The sequence below is a fragment of the Podarcis tiliguerta genome, assembly GCF_965153285.1.
Source record: "Podarcis tiliguerta genome assembly, chromosome: 1".
In the NCBI taxonomy this organism is placed as follows: domain Eukaryota; kingdom Metazoa; phylum Chordata; class Lepidosauria; order Squamata; family Lacertidae; genus Podarcis; species Podarcis tiliguerta.
In genome coordinates this window covers 12351876-12369254 of record NC_139534.1, presented here as the reverse complement: position 1 = coordinate 12369254, position 17379 = coordinate 12351876, and the positions used below count along the sequence as shown (strand labels likewise).

The 17379-nt window shown below is 39.5% G+C and overlaps 1 protein-coding gene across 2 annotated transcripts in view; it reads right to left on the bottom strand.

Annotated features, from left to right (window-relative positions):
- HYCC2 (hyccin PI4KA lipid kinase complex subunit 2) overlaps positions 1–17379 on the bottom strand; it is a 48590-nt gene that overhangs the window by 22428 nt on the left and 8783 nt on the right. For both annotated transcript variants that reach the window (XM_083409460.1, XM_083409461.1), the window contains exons 3-7: positions 6161–6257; positions 4058–4135; positions 3007–3108; positions 2434–2613; positions 171–251 (exon numbers count right to left, since the gene is read on the bottom strand). In XM_083409460.1, the coding sequence (XP_083265586.1) occupies positions 171–251; positions 2434–2613; positions 3007–3108; positions 4058–4108 (414 nt within the window). In that variant the 5' untranslated portion in view covers positions 4109–4135; positions 6161–6257. The remainder of the gene's footprint in view (positions 1–170; positions 252–2433; positions 2614–3006; positions 3109–4057; positions 4136–6160; positions 6258–17379) is intronic.

Sequence of the window (17379 nt, the reverse complement as noted above, 5' to 3'; positions counted from 1 at the left end):
GGAAACATAGGGTGGTGTCATTTAAAAGGATCATACTATTACAATATACCAAGAAGTGTAGAAGGTGCTTTAAGATTTACTTTTTAGCTTTAAGATTTACTCTTTGGAGTTCTCTTAGAATGAAATGCCTAAACAATTACAACTGCCTAGCAGCACAAGCACACACTTACCTCATGGTAAATTGATGGCTTGGATAAGGAAGGGATGGTGAAAGATAAAACTTTATTGTTCCCATCTTTGTCAGCAATTTCCTGCAATGAAAAGAAAGATATCGGAAAACCCAAGTTACCTTGAATCAGAATGCCTTGTTAACAAATGTACATGTCATTAGCCAAGGTTGCTAATGTGCAATGTGGCCTTTCAAGTGAAAAACCAGGCCTATATGGAGGCCCTGTTTGGGCTACATATCCAGGCAAAAATTGTGGCAGCCCGTTTTCAACAATTTTACTGTTAGTCGTTGTAAGCCTTTGCTCAATAGTTCTGCAAGTCCTGTGTTGTTTACTGGTTAATATTTATACCCCACCTTCCCATTTAGTCAGGGCAGCCTACAACAAATATTAAAAACATTAAAATGGGAGAACAAGCAATTAAACTTTTAAAAGCAGACAGCAGGGAACAATAGATAAAAGTAAAGGAGCAGCCCTGCCTTCTTGGCCCAGATACTGTCACCTGCTCTGCTCCCAGATCTAATGAACAGTGCTGGGTGGGGGGAGTTTTTCCAGGGAAGAGTTGCTCCACTAGAAAGACAAATTCTATGTAAAAAGAAATATATAGTGTGATTAAAAAACTAGTGGCTGAGCTTGCTTCTCCTCTCCTCCCTCCAACTCTTTTTTCCTTGTGTGTCACATCTGTTTAGATTGTAAGACTGTCCAATTGTAAGCTGCTCTGACAGGGTGTAATTTTTTTTAAGATTTAGTGTAATTCAGTTATCTGATCTATTTAAATATTGCTTAGTCACTGGAATGTCAAAGTGGTATAGACGAAAAAATTCGAAGCATACCATGGCTAAAATCAATTAAAGTTAATCACAAAACAGAGAACTTCCTGAGAAGGGCTGTAGGAATAGAAAAGTCTTTGTCAGGTCTTTCTCAGCTGGGAAGGAGTTAAGGGTCTTGTAAATCTATACAAGAATGCTGAACATTGTTGCATAGAACATGGGCAGCCAGTACAAGTATTCAAGCACTAGTACAAGCGCTGGCGGTAAGTCTGTCCGCACCAAAATCTGACCACAACATTCTGTACCAGGTGGAGCCTCCAAACCAGGCCCAAATATAGCTCCACATCAAGCGCATTGCAAGTCTTGAAGTTACCAGTGTATGAATTACTGTGGGTATGCTATCCTTCTCTAGATGTAGCTGGAAAAAGGAACTCTTAGCCACTGAAGCCCACTGAGCCTCAAGGGTCAGAGATGGATCCAAGAGCACTTCCAGACTACAAACTTGTACCTTCAGAGAGTGCAACCCCATTCAGAAAACGGACTGGCCAATCTGTTAGACAAAGTCACATTAAAAACCAATCCTCTGGAAAGCCAATGAAAGCACCATCAGCTTGGCAAGTTAAATACGTGCCAGAAATGAATGTTATTCATGAGGCAGGACTCCAAAACGAGACATGAGACCATGTTCCCATCACACACCTCTGATCTTGGTGAGGTGCAAAGGAAAGCCTCCGCAACTGATCCCATTAAGAAGGCAAGCTCATATATAGTACTAGGACATCTTAAGTATCTAGGGCTATAAAGCCAATGACTAGCAAATGGAACAGAAACAAGTGAGGCTATTACAAAAAGAACAGACTGTGGTGAAAACATTATTTGTCAGCTGAACTTTCCAAAAGCAGTTCCTTGCTTTCAAGAAATCATCCACCGTAGTTGTTTGCCCTGACAACTTTTAGAGAGGTTTCCATATAAAATCCCCATTAGAAAGATTATAATAAAAAAATTTCTGATTACAATAAAATCCTTTAAATGCCTATTATTTGTTTAAGAATTCCTTACACTAACTGCTCTGATCCTTTCCATTTCTTTCAACTGGAGTTTCCTTGCAGCTAAAGCATATAGAGCTGCTTTAGAGGTTGTAAAAGGGTCAAAATAGTCTATTAAAAATTTCAAGGGAATGCAACCCAATCCAAGGAAATGAGAACTCCTTTTCCTACATCAGCAGTTGTACTAACCAGAATCACCCTGTCTAGGTCTGAACTAAACTTCAAAGACAGAAGGTGGATATGCACTCCTTTAAAGCATTACCCAAAAATTTGGGGTGGGGGAAGTCACTCCCTAATTTTTAATAAGAGTTGATCTTATAAAAATAGTCCAGGGTGTTTTGGAAACTTTATAGCCTGTCCTGAAAGAGCGGTGTCTTGATTTTGTTTTACTCTATACTGATGGAAAAATTCAAAGCACTCTTCAACCATTTTCTCATCAGTCTTACTTACCAAGTTGTAAATCCCCAAAAGCAGGGCTTCAATGCAACCGTTACTCTGTCTGTCTTTGCTGGCAGTAAGACGCAGGTAAACCCAGATTAGTTCTGGCAAGAACTGCAGCGTAAACCGTTTGAGACGAACCTCAGAACTACGATAGAGTTCAAAGAGCTGGTGGCAGACAGGCTCCAGAAGCTAGAGGAGACAAAGAACCCCAGCACAGACACCCCACAGATTAAATAAATATATATTGATCTCATCTACCAAGGAACACTGTACAAATAATGAGTTCTAAAATGACAACTTGCCACTAATTAACTTATCAGTCCATAAAAATGGTTTAAGAAGAAACCATTATTTTACAGAACTCTTTTGTGGAATGCAGCAATGTCGAATACGATAAAATACTCTGAATTTGGTTGTGCTCAATCGGAGAACATTCTGTAACTGTCAAAGACCACTGAAGCAGACTAATGCAGGAAAGATGGAAACAGAGTTTTGCTCATACTAGTTAGGTAATGGAACGGCAATTAGGAAGCTCTTAAAAACAACATTATTTGTATTAAGGGTAATTTGGCTGTCTCATACCTCATTATTTGGATCTTGAATGACCTTATAAAGAGCTGGAACCAATGCTTTCTTCCGGTGAAGTGTTGCTGCATAACCGGATATTTGCATTTCAGGTAATGCCTAGGAGAAGAAATACAGCAGTGTCAAGAATGGGTGGCTTATAAACACTGACCTCTCTGACTAGAAAGCAAGAAATGCACTGGCCCCAATCCTGTTAAGGCAATCCAGGCCTAGATCCTCCATGCACTCCACAGACCACTGGTCTTCAACCGGCAGGTCAGGACCCACTCCCTAGTGGGTCATGGTCTAATTCAAGGTGGGTTGCATTACCACCATGCAAATATATGGTAAGAGGTTAGGAAATGGGTCCCCGAATACGTGTTTCAGTTAAAAGTAGGCCCTGTTTGTGACAATGTTGAAGAGGACTGCAACAGACTATTGAGGTGGCAGGGAGAAATGTTTTGGGGGCCCCCAATACTACCTTACATCCAGCAGCTACACTAGGAAGTTGCAACACATATCAACCTTCTTTATATAAAAAAGAAAGATCAACCAATCTTTATTGCGGTCCAGAGACCCAACAAATCATTACAAACCAATACACAAATCATACAGCCTACCTCCAAGTTAATCAAGCATTTTGTTTAGAATATAGGGCTCATTTGTTCTTGCAACCACCGATAAAGACTTTGCCACTGCTAATGTTCTAGCATTTGTCCAGTCTTCCAGTAGGAACCTGACATAGTGAGCCTCTGATTTTCCCGAGAAAGGTACCAGCAAGGGTAGTATCAGTTCAGCTCTGGCCTGCTCATATTTTGCACAATGCAACAAAATATGATTTATGGAATCGATGTCTTGAGCACACGAGCAAAGTCTGTCCTGGTAGGGAACTCCTCTCAACCTACCATCCAACACTGCAGAGGGAAAGACATTTAGTCTGGCTTTGGTGAAAAGCCTTTGGTAGTTAGGTACTGTCAGCTTTTTAATATAAGATGTTAACTTAAAGACATACCCATATTGTACTCCTACTTTTTTAAAAAAAGACAGAAACAAAAACATATTTGCTTACCTTGAATTCCGAAAGCCATTCTTCTACAACCCCACGTTCTGATCCAAGCATTTTCTTACAACTTTTACTCCTTTTCACCTTTGAAAGGGAAAGTAGCAATGAAGCACAGTGCACAGTATACAAGGTATACTAATAAGAAAGATTTCTAATGTCCCATAGTGCAATTTTATCTCAAGCAAACTGCATGGTATTTTAAGCTTCACCTTCTTTCTAATGATTAATATGTGATTACGCTTTTAAGTGCCTGAAGGATGGGGGTGGAGTGAGAAGAGAAAAGAAAAGGAGATACTTCTTCAAGACAACTTGTGCTTGTTCTCTTACCAAATAAGAGAACAAAGAAAAGAGAATCAGAACAAGCTGAACTGTATCATGGAACAATAGCATCCTCTAATGATAATCCTGGCCATGGAACAAACGAAAACAGTTTTCAAAAGCCTCTTGAAGTCTTTTTTTTAAAAAAGTTGTCATACCTATTTCCTCTATTTGTTGCTGAGAAGTTGTGAAACTTCTGTTCAGCAAATAACAGACATGAAATAAATGTTTCAAGTCTTAAAACCAGCTCTTCACATTCACAAACAGTTTATTTTTGTAATAAGCCTGACACTCAGTACTATTACTAGTAATAAAACTAAAGTTTCCCATTTGTTGCTGTGTAGTTGTGATGATCCCCTGCAAGAGGCAAGCGCTCGGAGAAGCCTTTTCACAATGAGTCGAAAACAGCAGACTACTTTGAAGAATTATGCCACAAGGTCTGGGATGTGAAATCCCATGATAACTCAACTATTAAGTGACTGGGAAAAGAAATAATTGAGATCCTATATTAGAGTGATTATAATGGCAAATGCTGCTTTTACTGTTTTTTTTTTAAACAAACAAACAAGAATTTCCTTTATAAATTAATATATATGTAGGGGGGGAAGGAGGATAGTAGAAGCAGAGGTCAAGAACTGTAGAGAATTCTGGTTCATAAGAAACCTCTGTGATTTATCTTGCCAAGGTGTTAATGTTATTGCTTCCTTGGTAGTATGCCACATTCACACTGGAAATTCAGCAAAATATATCTTTGCATTTACAGACCCTTTGGCTGAATAATGTATATCAGGGCGGAAGGGAGGGGGGGAAGAGAACTAAACAGCAAGGGATAGACAGGATATCAAAACAATGCCAGTTTTAAGACAATAGGTTGAAAAGATAGCGAGTTTTGGCAAGCTGGAACCAATTTCTTTCTGAGCCCCTCATCCAGATAATATTTACAAGCTTCTCAATTGGCCACGACTGAAGAACTGCATGAGCTCTTCCTGTTACCTCACTGATTTAGAACCATCATATGTGGAGCCCATGCAGCCTTTCCATTGTGTCCTTATTCTTCGTGGGGTTTTGTTTCCCTGAATTTCTTCCCAAGGGTGACCTCTGTGGTCCTGTGAGGTTCCCCTTCTCCTCTTATTCTCTCTTTTCTCTACGTCCTTGGCATGTACTAAGATTTCCACTAGCTGAGCTATCCCCTATTTCCTATGCTGTAAAGTGGTTCATATATGCATGTTCATCACTCGACTGCAGCATCAAGAGGCAACTTGATTCTGTGTAGATTAATATTGTGAGCTGAATCTAGAGTTAAGTGTGCAAAATGGGTCTGGCAACTGACTTCTCTCACCTCCTTCCCAGAGCAGTCCCCTCCCCCTGGGAATTATCTAAGGGTTAAGTGACTTGGCTGTACCAGTTGGGCTGTGATGTGGTGAGAAAGGGTGTTCTGGATAATCACATAGAGGCAACTACCACAAACAGAGCTCATACCAGTCCCATTGTAAGTGCTGAAATCTGGACCCAACCCAATAGATAAAAATCACCTGCACCTCAACTCAAACTCAGCAATTTCAATGAAATCAAGCTCACACATTCAACTGCGAGACAAATAATATGAGAAGAAATCAAGCCATATGTATGAACTGGTCCTTTGTAAACACTGGCAAAGTTAACCAGAAGAAAATTGGAGAATATCTATCACATAACACCACCAGAATAAACTATGGGTTACCAAGTCATCATTGTTTACCTTGTCCTCATTGACATGAAACATTTAACAGCACATATAGTGTTCCACTTTACCTCTGTTTGGATAAGTTAGTTCTCTAACGAAGTTGATGGAATACTGCCATTTTCCACTTCGAGATACATTTGCCAGTCCTTCAAATAATCACCAGCTCTGCCAACAACATAACACAGTATACTTTTAAAAAAGAATGAATAAAATGCAGTGAAAACTATGTTAAAGCATGAATACATACATTATTGTATATCAAACTATAAAGGTAAAGGGACCCCTGACCGTTAGGTCCAGTCACGAATGACTCTGGGGTTGCGGCGCTCATCTCGCTCTATTGGCCAAGGGAGCACAGCTTCCGGGTCATGTAGCCAGCATGACTAAGATGCTTCTGGCGAACCAGAGCAGCACACGGAAACGCCGTTTACCTTCCCGCTGGAGCGGTACCTATTTATCTACTTGCACTTTGACGTACTTTGGAACTGCTATATCAAACTATATTCTCGGCTAAAAAAGGCCTAATGATGAACATAACAAAGAGCTCTTGCACATATAATGCAAATATTAAAGGGGAGTTACTTTAATCTTCAAATTGCCTACAGCTATGCCCAGATTCTTGGATTCCATGCTGGTTAAGACATCATGACAAACCATACTTTATTATAATGGAACAAGCCACAGCAAACATCACACATGTGCATTCACTTCCTCCCTCAGGGTGGAAAACTAGAAGCTTTTGCTTCTGTTTTTGATTAAACTGGAGTTTAGCTTTACATCCAAAGCCTAAACCGTAGTTAAGATTAAATATGGCTAGTTGAACAAGCCAGCTACATAACTTACGGCTTGAAGTTGGCTTGTTTCAAACAAGCCATAGCAAAAATTAAACCACAGTCCATTGCATTCAGATGAAGCAAGTGGTTGTTAATCAGAAACAGAAGTAAAAGATTCTTGTGGCCACAGGGCAAGAGGGGATGAGGATACAAGATTTTGGCTCATTGCAGCTCATCTTCATCAAGATAAACCATGGTTTAGTTTGACATCAAGATGAGCCTTTTATGGTGTCTGAACATAGAAAACATATTGCAGTATAAAAATAGAATATTTGTACCAAGGGCAGAATACTTTTAACAGAGCTGACAAGACAGGGATTTTTTTTTTTTTTTTTGCAAAAAAATGTCCTGTCAGTTCTTTGCTTAATATCTAAAAATCTGCATCTAGAAATCTGAATATATCAAATTGTTTCAAGAACAAGTTTCCAATTCTATTTTTTGGGAGGTATCAGTACTCAAGCCAAAACGTTGAACATAAAATCATCTGTGAAATGGCAATCCCACACTCAAAAGAATTGATTGCCTTAATCATTTCATTTCATCTCATTTTGGTTTGCAGGAATATATGCATTCAGGATATATGTACGCAACTTAGTCTACATTGCTGTTCCCAACTGCCACACTTTCCACTGTATGACCAACACAGCACCATCCCACCCACTTATATTAGCAAGAATTAGATACTGAAATGCTATGTCAAACTTCAAAATTAAGAAAATATTGGCCTGTCATCCTGCACCATAAATGCAACTTCAGCTTCTTGATGCAAATACACACAGAGAAGTAAAGACATGTGTCATGATTAACTGATTTGTAGAAAGCAAGGTATAAATAATCTAAATAAACAAATTATGCAAGAGATGTCTTTAACATACAACTTAACATTAGGTTAATCTTTTGTAAGGTGTTCTTGTCTCAACCAAGATTTGCAAAAAGATTTCATACTTCAGTTTTCCATTTCCCATCAAACAAAGGAAAGACTTGGCTTCATCATGGCCTGAGCAGGTGCTTAGCCTCACTCACCTCAGAGAGTCTGGGCAAGTCTGCTGCCTGGTAACACAAGGCCAGAAGGCCTACCAAGATGAACAAGGAGGGGGGAAATGTTGTCTGAATAAACTTGTCACCATTCTTCTGACCATATGTGCAATTCTTTTTAAATGTGATAGCACTGGGCAAATCTTTTGCAAGCTGCTTTGAGAGTCTCCTGAGGCTATGGTGTATGGTAGTATTAAAAATAAGCAGACCAATAAACTGGACTCTGGAAGGAATTGGGGTGGTTTCTGGAGATTAGGGTCTGCCACAGTTGTCAGACCAAAACATGTGGCCCTGCAGCAAAACACTGCAGTGCAGGCCTGGGGAACCTTTTATCTCTTCTCCCTTACACAGGCCAACTTTGACAGGCAAAGGCAGGTCACCCACCTGTCAATCATCTGATGTCACAATGGCACCGGGTGACTGAAAACGTGGGCAGTCATACCTACCTGGCAAGTTGACCCACAGGGGCAGGTGAAGAGTTCTGCTTTGCCATGTGTTCTTCACATGGATTGACAGGTGGGCCCCGGCAGATCAAGACAGACATGTAGGCTACAAATCCTCCACCCCTATTGCAGTGTATCCTGAGGTGTGTATATGTGTGTTCTGCTGTGTGTTATTTGAATATATGGCTGAGGGACAATAAATCACATATAACAAAGAAACACAGAATTTCTATACAGCACTCTGTCCCCCTGGCTAGAAATGCAGTGGACTGCTGGAGGAGGGGCCAAAATTCCCTTTGCCAGCCCACAGCAGACTAATAAACATTTTACAGGATAGTAACTTTTGTGGGCTTATTTATAAAGTTGGCATAAAACTTGTCAGACGGTGCATTTATTGCTCACTGGCTTTACAATTACAAAAATAGCAGATACCCTGTATCCACATTTGAAGTAAGCTGACAGCACAAAGCATGGACACTTTGCAGCACCTCAACCATTTGAGATTATCCCATACACAACACAGTTCATACCCTCAGCATGTAATTTCTAGCTGTGGAATAATTTTAGGAAATAGAACTGAACTGCCTAACTTTTTTGCTCTGTTTAGCTAATCACAGTCCAATCCTATCTAATGAACCAGTCAGTCTCACAGAGTTCTATGGGGTTTACAACCAGGAACGTGGAATGCAGGAGAAATGTTCTAATGGCACACCATGGATCTTCAAAAAAATTCCCATCAGAGGAGTAGCTATGTTTGTGGCAGACACACATCATTCCTGCTTACTCCGATAGTGAGATAAGAAGGAAGAGCAATAATGCATAGTCCTGTGAACGGGTCCAGTTAGAACAATAGTTGTTTGTCTTTCTACAAGGGCCCTCCCAGTCCCCAAAAGCTGCCACAAAACTGCTGCACAGACAGCAAAATAACACATGCTAAAACCACTTTAGCAACTATAATAAAAACTCAGCCAAGCTGTAATATTTTACTAAAACGGAAAGAATGTGCATCATAAGATATATCCTGTTGTTATCTAACAACTTTTTTTATTTACTTAAGAGATAAGAAATTCTAGCATAGCGGCTGAAATTACAACCACCTGTCAGATAGCTACCTGGACTAGAGATGAGCATGTCGCAACCTGACTACAACTAAAAAAAAAGATCTCATTGGTACATATACACCAAATCAAAAGGGCATCTTGTCACAGCACTCCAAGAGACTTGCAGCTAAGGTTCTGAACAAAGACACTGAACACTGCACCTAAGACCCATTCAGGCTTCTTTAAGCAAGCAAATAAACATTTGAGTAGCTAAGGAGAAACAGAAATCTAACTTTGACAAACAAAAACTGATTGGTACACCTAACCCAAGAATGGCTACAATGTTCGGTTCATACTAAAACTCAACAATCGGAAAATTGAAAACTAATTTTATATTCCTATGCAAGTCATCTGTTATTCAGAAGCTTAGGGGGACCTGGAGCCAATGATTTTTCCAGGCACATTCCTTTAAATAGTTTATAATAATTATGTGTGTTGAGATTAACTGTGTTAATTGCTTATTCCTGAAATCTGGAAAGAGATGCTATGGGAGGTGAGTGGCTTTTGTTAAGTTCCATGTGTACTTATTCAGATTCAGCAACAAAAAATGTATGCTTACCAGCTGGTATAGTCCCAGAAAAGAATCCTAACATGCAAAAACTCTTTTCTCATAAACAAAAGCATAGTGGTGGCCTTATAATCAAGCCTATTTGGAAACAAATCCGGAGCGTTTTACTAACCTAGTGCCTAAGCCTTTGCAGCACACTATCATACTTCAAGTTCTTCTATGCAATTAGGAAAGTTACCAACTTGTTGCAAAAAACAAACTGAGGATCTCAGGAGCTTCAACAATATATCACATTTCATACTGACCACAAGGCATATACAGTACTCTGCAACCAATTCCTGATCTACAAAAATCAGTTATGTTATACTAAACAGATGTCCATCTATAAAATGCAACATTTCTTGTTCTACTTGCAACATAAAAGGTAACAGATAATACCAAAAAGAGAATGGGTTTCTGTAAAACATGAAATGAAGGAGTCAAATTTCACATAAGACGTGTACTTCCTTTTGTCTTTCCTAAACCTTCCAACATTCAGCTTTATTGGATGCCCCTGAGGGTGAAAAACCTCTCCATCCACTTTCTCTATATCATGCATAATTCTATACAACTCTATCTTTTCTTTAAACTAAAAACATTATTTAACCTTTTTCCATAGGGAGTATCTCCAACCCCTTGACCATTTGGTTGCCCTTCCCAGCTCCACAATATCCTTTTCGAGATGAGGGGACCAGAAGTGTACAGACTATTTCAAATGTGGTCCCCTCACAGATTTGTATAATACCACTATGATACTGGCAATTTTGAATCCGTTTCCTAATGATCTCTAGCATAGCACCTGCTTTTTTCACAGCTGCTGCACACAGGGCTTGCACCTTCACTGATACTCTGATTCCAAGGTCTCATTCCTGGTCAGTCACTCCATTAGCATAAATGTAAAATTAAGATTTATTTATTTTTGCCCTAATGTGCATCACTTTATATCTGCTAACCATGAATTCAACTTGCCATCTCACTGCCTATTTATCCAGTTTGGATCGATCCTATCAGGAGTTCTCTGTAACCCCTTTTTTGTTTTAAACACCCTGGACAATTTGGTATAATCAGTAAACATGGCTACCACACAGTTCAGCACCTAATTCTCTACCTCATAATATCTGGATATAAAGACATTCACTGAAGATGCTCTAAGAATGCAGTTTTAATATATACAGTCTTCAGAAGAATGCAGTGCATCACCCAAAAGCTCTGGAGGCTGAAGAAATAGCTGAAAAGGCATAACAATAAATACAAAAAGCTCATAAGCCAACTTGTTTAAGCGTTTGTCCTGAGAACATATTTTCTTACCTTTTTACATGCTCCCACCACCAGTTTCCCTAGAAACAACATCATGCAGTCATCCTACACTAAACCTGAAACACTCGTCAGTTACTGTGTGATAGCTCAACCGACGCAAAGCGAGACAGATTTCCAATCCATCTTTCGTCAGCTCCTATATAACAGGTTTGGCTTCTCTTATGCTAAATCCAACACTGAAGATTGCCTTGTTCAAATAAAAACCTGTCTTTTCTCTGTTCCTAACACATGCAGTTTCCCATTCCAGGTCAGTTTTCATTTCCTGATAAAAGAATTTCTGTTCTTGTCAAATTCATCTGTTAAGCTACATTAAGTGTAAAGACAAAATGCTTTTAAAATGTGGAAGACTTCCCTCCAAGTTTCCAGGTAAGAAGAAGAAGAAAGTCAGAGAGCCATTCTGTTCTGAGTAGCCTACTTCTTTCTGCTCCCATCAATTTATAAGCGGTTATGCAGCAGTAACAACCACTAAAATCTCTCATTACTGAGCAAGACTCCTAAGACTGCCCTTTCATACACCGCTATGCACATGCCTATTTGTTCTCCAGTTCATGTGCACTTTGTATAGTTCCCCAAAAGCCACACAAGCAATTAAAAAAATAACAACATAAAACACTGGCCAACAATGTTACGATGAGTGTGTGTGTGAGTGTGTTCTACACTTAAGTGGTACACATTCTACATTACAATTTCTATTCTCTGGAGTGCTAGAACACCACTAACATGGAAAGAACTTATACGTGTCTCAACTTGTAGAGCAGTCTGGCACGGAGTTATCCCATGTGCACAGATAACTGTAAATATACAGTCCATGCCACAAGCACACAAATGCAGTAGAAATGAGTAGAGTAGAAATGCAGTAGAAGCAGTAGAGTATGCAGTGAAGCAGATGACTACTTCGCAAATCCCAGTTCAGAAAATAAATGCCTTTTGTTTTGACAATGCCAATCAAAATAGGCCTTGACCTATTTTGGGCCAAATTAACAAGATCTATCAAAGGGTTGGGCCAAATTAACAAGATCTATCGGAAAATTTCCTAATAGAAACATAGAAAGGGCAGAGTATATCTGCTGGATTTTCAGTCTACTGTCTGATTTTACTTGCTTTTCACTATATAAGCACTACTGTCCAGCTAAAACTATCATTGAGACCAGACTCTTAATAGGGTTAAGCTGGCAACTATAATGGCAACAACATTATGTTACCATGGAACAGCTCTGAAATGCTTCAAGGAAATACACACTTGTGTAGCTATTTTAGGAGAACCAAGATGCTCAGCTTTGGGTTCTCTTATACAAACGTATCTTGAACAATCTAGCTCGAGTAGATCAGCGGTTTTGCACATTACCTAAGAGATGTCACCATATGTGCATGAGTAATGTTAACAAGAAGGACTGTGCCAAAAATGATTATTCAGTAGTTAGTCAACATTAAAATATAAACGGAACAGATAGAAGATTAAAAAGAATGTTAAAACAGAAAGTGACAGACAGGAACCTTTTTCTTAACCACATTTATTGGCAAGTCTTTGGGTCTTTCTCACAACTCACCTGCTCATTTCAGATTTAAAGTGTAAATTACACAGAGGTGCAGCAGTCCATTGTCCTAGATAATGCTTAAGGATCCCAACATAAGCTAGGATCTGTTTAGGGAGAAAAGAAGCTCCTAGAACAGGCACCTCAACCAAATTTACCTTCCTTTGAGGCTGGTGTCATGGGTGTCTTGATTCAGTCAAAAGGAAAAAGAGCATGAAGTGAGCATCACAATACTTGCTCTTACTAGGAGTATGACCTGATCCTTCTCTTAATTTCCATCCATTTTCAGAGTTTTTGAGACAGAACCTGCAGAAATCTCTAGAAGTAAGAGATATAGAGCACCTTTTATTGAGCAATATAGTTTCCAGCTGCTGCAAGCAGTATAAGTAGTATGTAAACAGCTGACAGCATTGCTAACTGCTGAAGGAAATTGCTTGCTTTTTAAAATTAAAGTTCAAATGCTTTAATTGCAGTGGGAATCACACCCAATATGTAAAAACAAGTATAGATGTACAACTAAAAGAGAAATCATAAACAGAGTGCACAAGAGAAATTTATGCAAAACAAATGCTACAAATTATAATTTCCCAATAAGCTTCATGTCTCAAGTTCTAGTGCCAAACCAATTCCTCTCAAATCATGGCAATTGCACTCTCAAAACTGCTTGACCAATTCAGAATCATTAACAAATCCATATACAATTTCAGATTCAAAACTGTATTATACAAATAACAGCAACATTAAATTTAAGCGAGATATGCAAGAACGATCCGTTCTTATTCCTAGTATATCTGTTGGCTCCTAAAAGGCAATGCTAAAAGGCAATGGAGCCAACAGTAGTTGAAACTTGGTTATTCTGGCTGTATAAGACTTGCTGTGCCAACAACAAATAAAGCCTTGGCTAGGCTGCCACAGGGCAACGTCAAGAAGCATGACATCATATTACAGAGATGTTCACTGGACATTGATAGTTGAGAGCTGAGCTTCCAAGTGTCAAATCTGCCCACCAACTGAAATAATTTCTCTCAGGATGCCCCCACAGTCTGCAGAGTGCAGCTGGTTAGGACCAATAATACAGTGGTACCTCGGTTTAAGTACTAATTCGTTCCAGAGGTTGGTTCTTAACTTGAAACTGTTCTTAACCTGAAGCACCACTTTAGCTAATGGGGCCCCCTGCACCGCCAGAGCACGATTTCTGTTCTTAACCTGAAGCACTATTTTTGGGTTAGCAGAGTCTGTAACCTGAAGCGTATGTAACCTGAAGTGTATGTAACCCGAGGTACCACTGTACAATCTTTCCTGTTGTGGCTCCTGCCTTTCGAATGAACTCCATAGGGAGGTCACATGGGGTCTTCATTGCCATCATTTAGGTACCAAGCAAAAACCTTTGTTTTCCAAGGCTTTTCAGAATTGATAATGTTAGCATTTTTAACTTGGATAACTTTAGTTTTACTATCTACGGCATATGATGCTGTCACTGTTCTCATTTGTTTATTTAATTGTTGTAAAATTGCACTTTACTATTTTTTTAGCAGACCTGAGAACATGAAAAGAAATTAACAGAATAACCGGTACGGTTAAATCAACTGCTTCTGTGGCTTCCTATAACTATGTTTCCAGAATATACATTTCCCCCAGTTTTGTATCTACTTATCTATTCCAGGAGAATATGCTTAGTATGAGACATTCAATGGAAAGATTCCAAAATACTGACAAAGCCAGTTTAACAGTTTTAGGCCTACATCCACATACACAAGATGTTGCCCTTTCTTAAATGAAACAGAGAAACTGAATACACAAAGGGCCTCAGTGCATCATATATATGTGTGGCTGTCTCTGACAACAGAAGACCTTACTACAGTAAGAGGGAGCTCTGCCAGAGCACAGACCAGCAAAGTGACAGGCAGAAACACACAAAAACTGTCACCTATGCTGTACAGACAAATGAATAATCTCACTAATTAATAAGATGCTTAGGTTACATATCATATGTTTATGGAGGGAGGAAAGAATTACTTATCTTAAAAAATAGGTGTTTTTAAAAGCTTGCATTAAGAAACTACCAAAAAAAGTCCTATAACATTTTATGCCCTGCTTGCGGAATTTATTGCTGCAACAGGTACACAAGAAAAATAAAAAAAATTAACAAGATTCTCTGCCCTCTAATACTAGTTTAATAATTTACTATGCTACTGAATAGTTAAATACAATGCTGCCTATTGTTTACATGGCACAGTTATTCTTCAGATCTGAAGCCAACAATCCAACAATACAGAAACCAGCTACTCCTCAGGTCTGAGAGATCATTAAGTGTTACATTTGGCAAATTCCCCCCCCCCCATCCCTAAGCTAAAAGCTGAGGAGGTGACAGACTGACTGGCGATTCCTGCCTCTCTGCAGGTTCAATCTTAGCAATAAGACTAGGGGGCTGTTTACTCCATCGTAGAGTTTCTCTACCATGAAGGAACAAAGTAACAAGCCCCTATTTCCTGCTCCCACACAGGAAAGGGAAGCAGAAGGCTTCCGTCACTACCACTGTGGAAACACACTATGCAACTCTGAACAGCAGCCAAATCCCACGCACCCCATAGCACCCTTTCCTGCAGGCTACCCACAATCTTGTGGCCACAATTTTTTGCTGAGCTATCAAGGCCATCCAAGAATTCTAGACCCTTGTATTTACACCTTGCTGAAATTAAACACTTAATTTGGGGGGTAAATGTATGGATGTGACCAACCAAGTAACGGTGCTGTATTATAAAATAATGAGGTTATGGATGAATGCTTAATTAAAACCAAGGTGCTGAACTGACATTGTGTTTGCATGAAAACTTAAACACATACCTTAAAGATTAACTTTTGTTTCAACTGAAAGTGGAATTCAGTGAGAAAACCAATTTCATCAGGGTTATTTAGTTTTTACATCTTAAAAACAGTTTTTTCTCATTCATCTGTTGTGCCCTTTATTATGAGCCGCCAAAGAGAAAACACTTAATACTTCTCCATAGTTCTGCAGCTTAGAGAACTCAAGATACTGAACCCAACTTCATGGAATAATATTGTCCTGGCAGGGAAGAGGTCAATATACTCCAGTGCATTCCAGCTGGGATCTATGTGCAAGCCCTTCATGGTGGAATTTTCTTACTTTTAATTTTAACATCAGAACTTGCTGCTTAAATTCCTGTTGGTTTTGAAAACAATTTAGTATGCATTACGTGAAGCTGCAGGTGAAGAGGGTATCAAACATTTATTTAAAATATTTCTCTCCTGCTCTACAGTGGTACCTCTGGTTACGTACTTAATTCGTCCCGAAGGTCTGTTCTTAACCTGAAACTGTTCTTAACTTGAAGCACCACTTTAGCTAATGGGGCCTCCCGCTGCCGCCGCGAGATTTCTGTTCTCATCCTGAAGCAAAGTTCTTAACCCAAGGTACTATTTCTGGGTTAGCGGAGTCTGTAACCTAAAGCGTATGTAACCTGAAGCGTATGCAACCCGAGGTACCACTGTACTTTGTACAGTACAAGGCAGGTAATATGAGAATAATCAAATATAATGGAGAACCAACTCACTGGCAGCAATTTTCAATGATCAGGTAGTGGCATTTCCCAGCATCCATCAGATCCTTTTAATTGGAGATGCCAGGGATTGAACCTGGGACCCTCTGAATGTAAAGCATGTGCTTCATCACTGAGCTATGGCTCCTCCTCTATCTCAGTGGCAGCGTAATAAGTGTAGCATTAAAAAGAAATACAGCAGCTAGGATTAGGACAAAGAGAGGGAAATGGGAACAAGGAATGTCAGATGCTAGCAAGTTGGTCTGAGAAGACTGTTTGGCTTGATATGCCCTACAAAACAATCTAAACCTCCATTTAATACCTGTACATCCCCCCCCCCCCGCAACCTCCCATCCAGGAAGTACCTAAAATAAGGTTACCGGACATCCCCGTTTCCCAGGGATAGTCCCCGGATTTACAAACCAGTCCCCAGAGAAAATCTATTGAAGTTGAAAAGTGCCCCCGGATTCACTGGAAAAAATCTGGTAACCTTAACCTAAAATAACTCTTCTTTTGGGAGGTACTATACAAGTTTCCCTAGACCCTAGAAATAGTGCTTCAGGTTAAGAACTTTGCTTCAGGATGAGAACAGAAATCGTGCTCTGGCGGCGCGGCGGCAGCAGAAGGCCCCATTAGCTAAAGTGGTGCTTCAGGTTAAGAACAATTTCAGGTTAAGAACGGACCTCCGGAACAAATTAAGTACTTAACCCGAGGTACCACTGTACAACCACCACCTGATCAAGCGGCCTTTGCAACTAAACTAAACTAAACTAAACAAAAACTTTTTGGCACCCCATGACCTCTCCACCTTGAATAGTTCATTCTAACCTGCCACACAATATTAAAACGAGTCTGAGAAAAGGCAATCTTTTAGTGACTCACTACAGCAATCTTTTTTTTAATCTTCCGTTTGCCATTGCTACCAA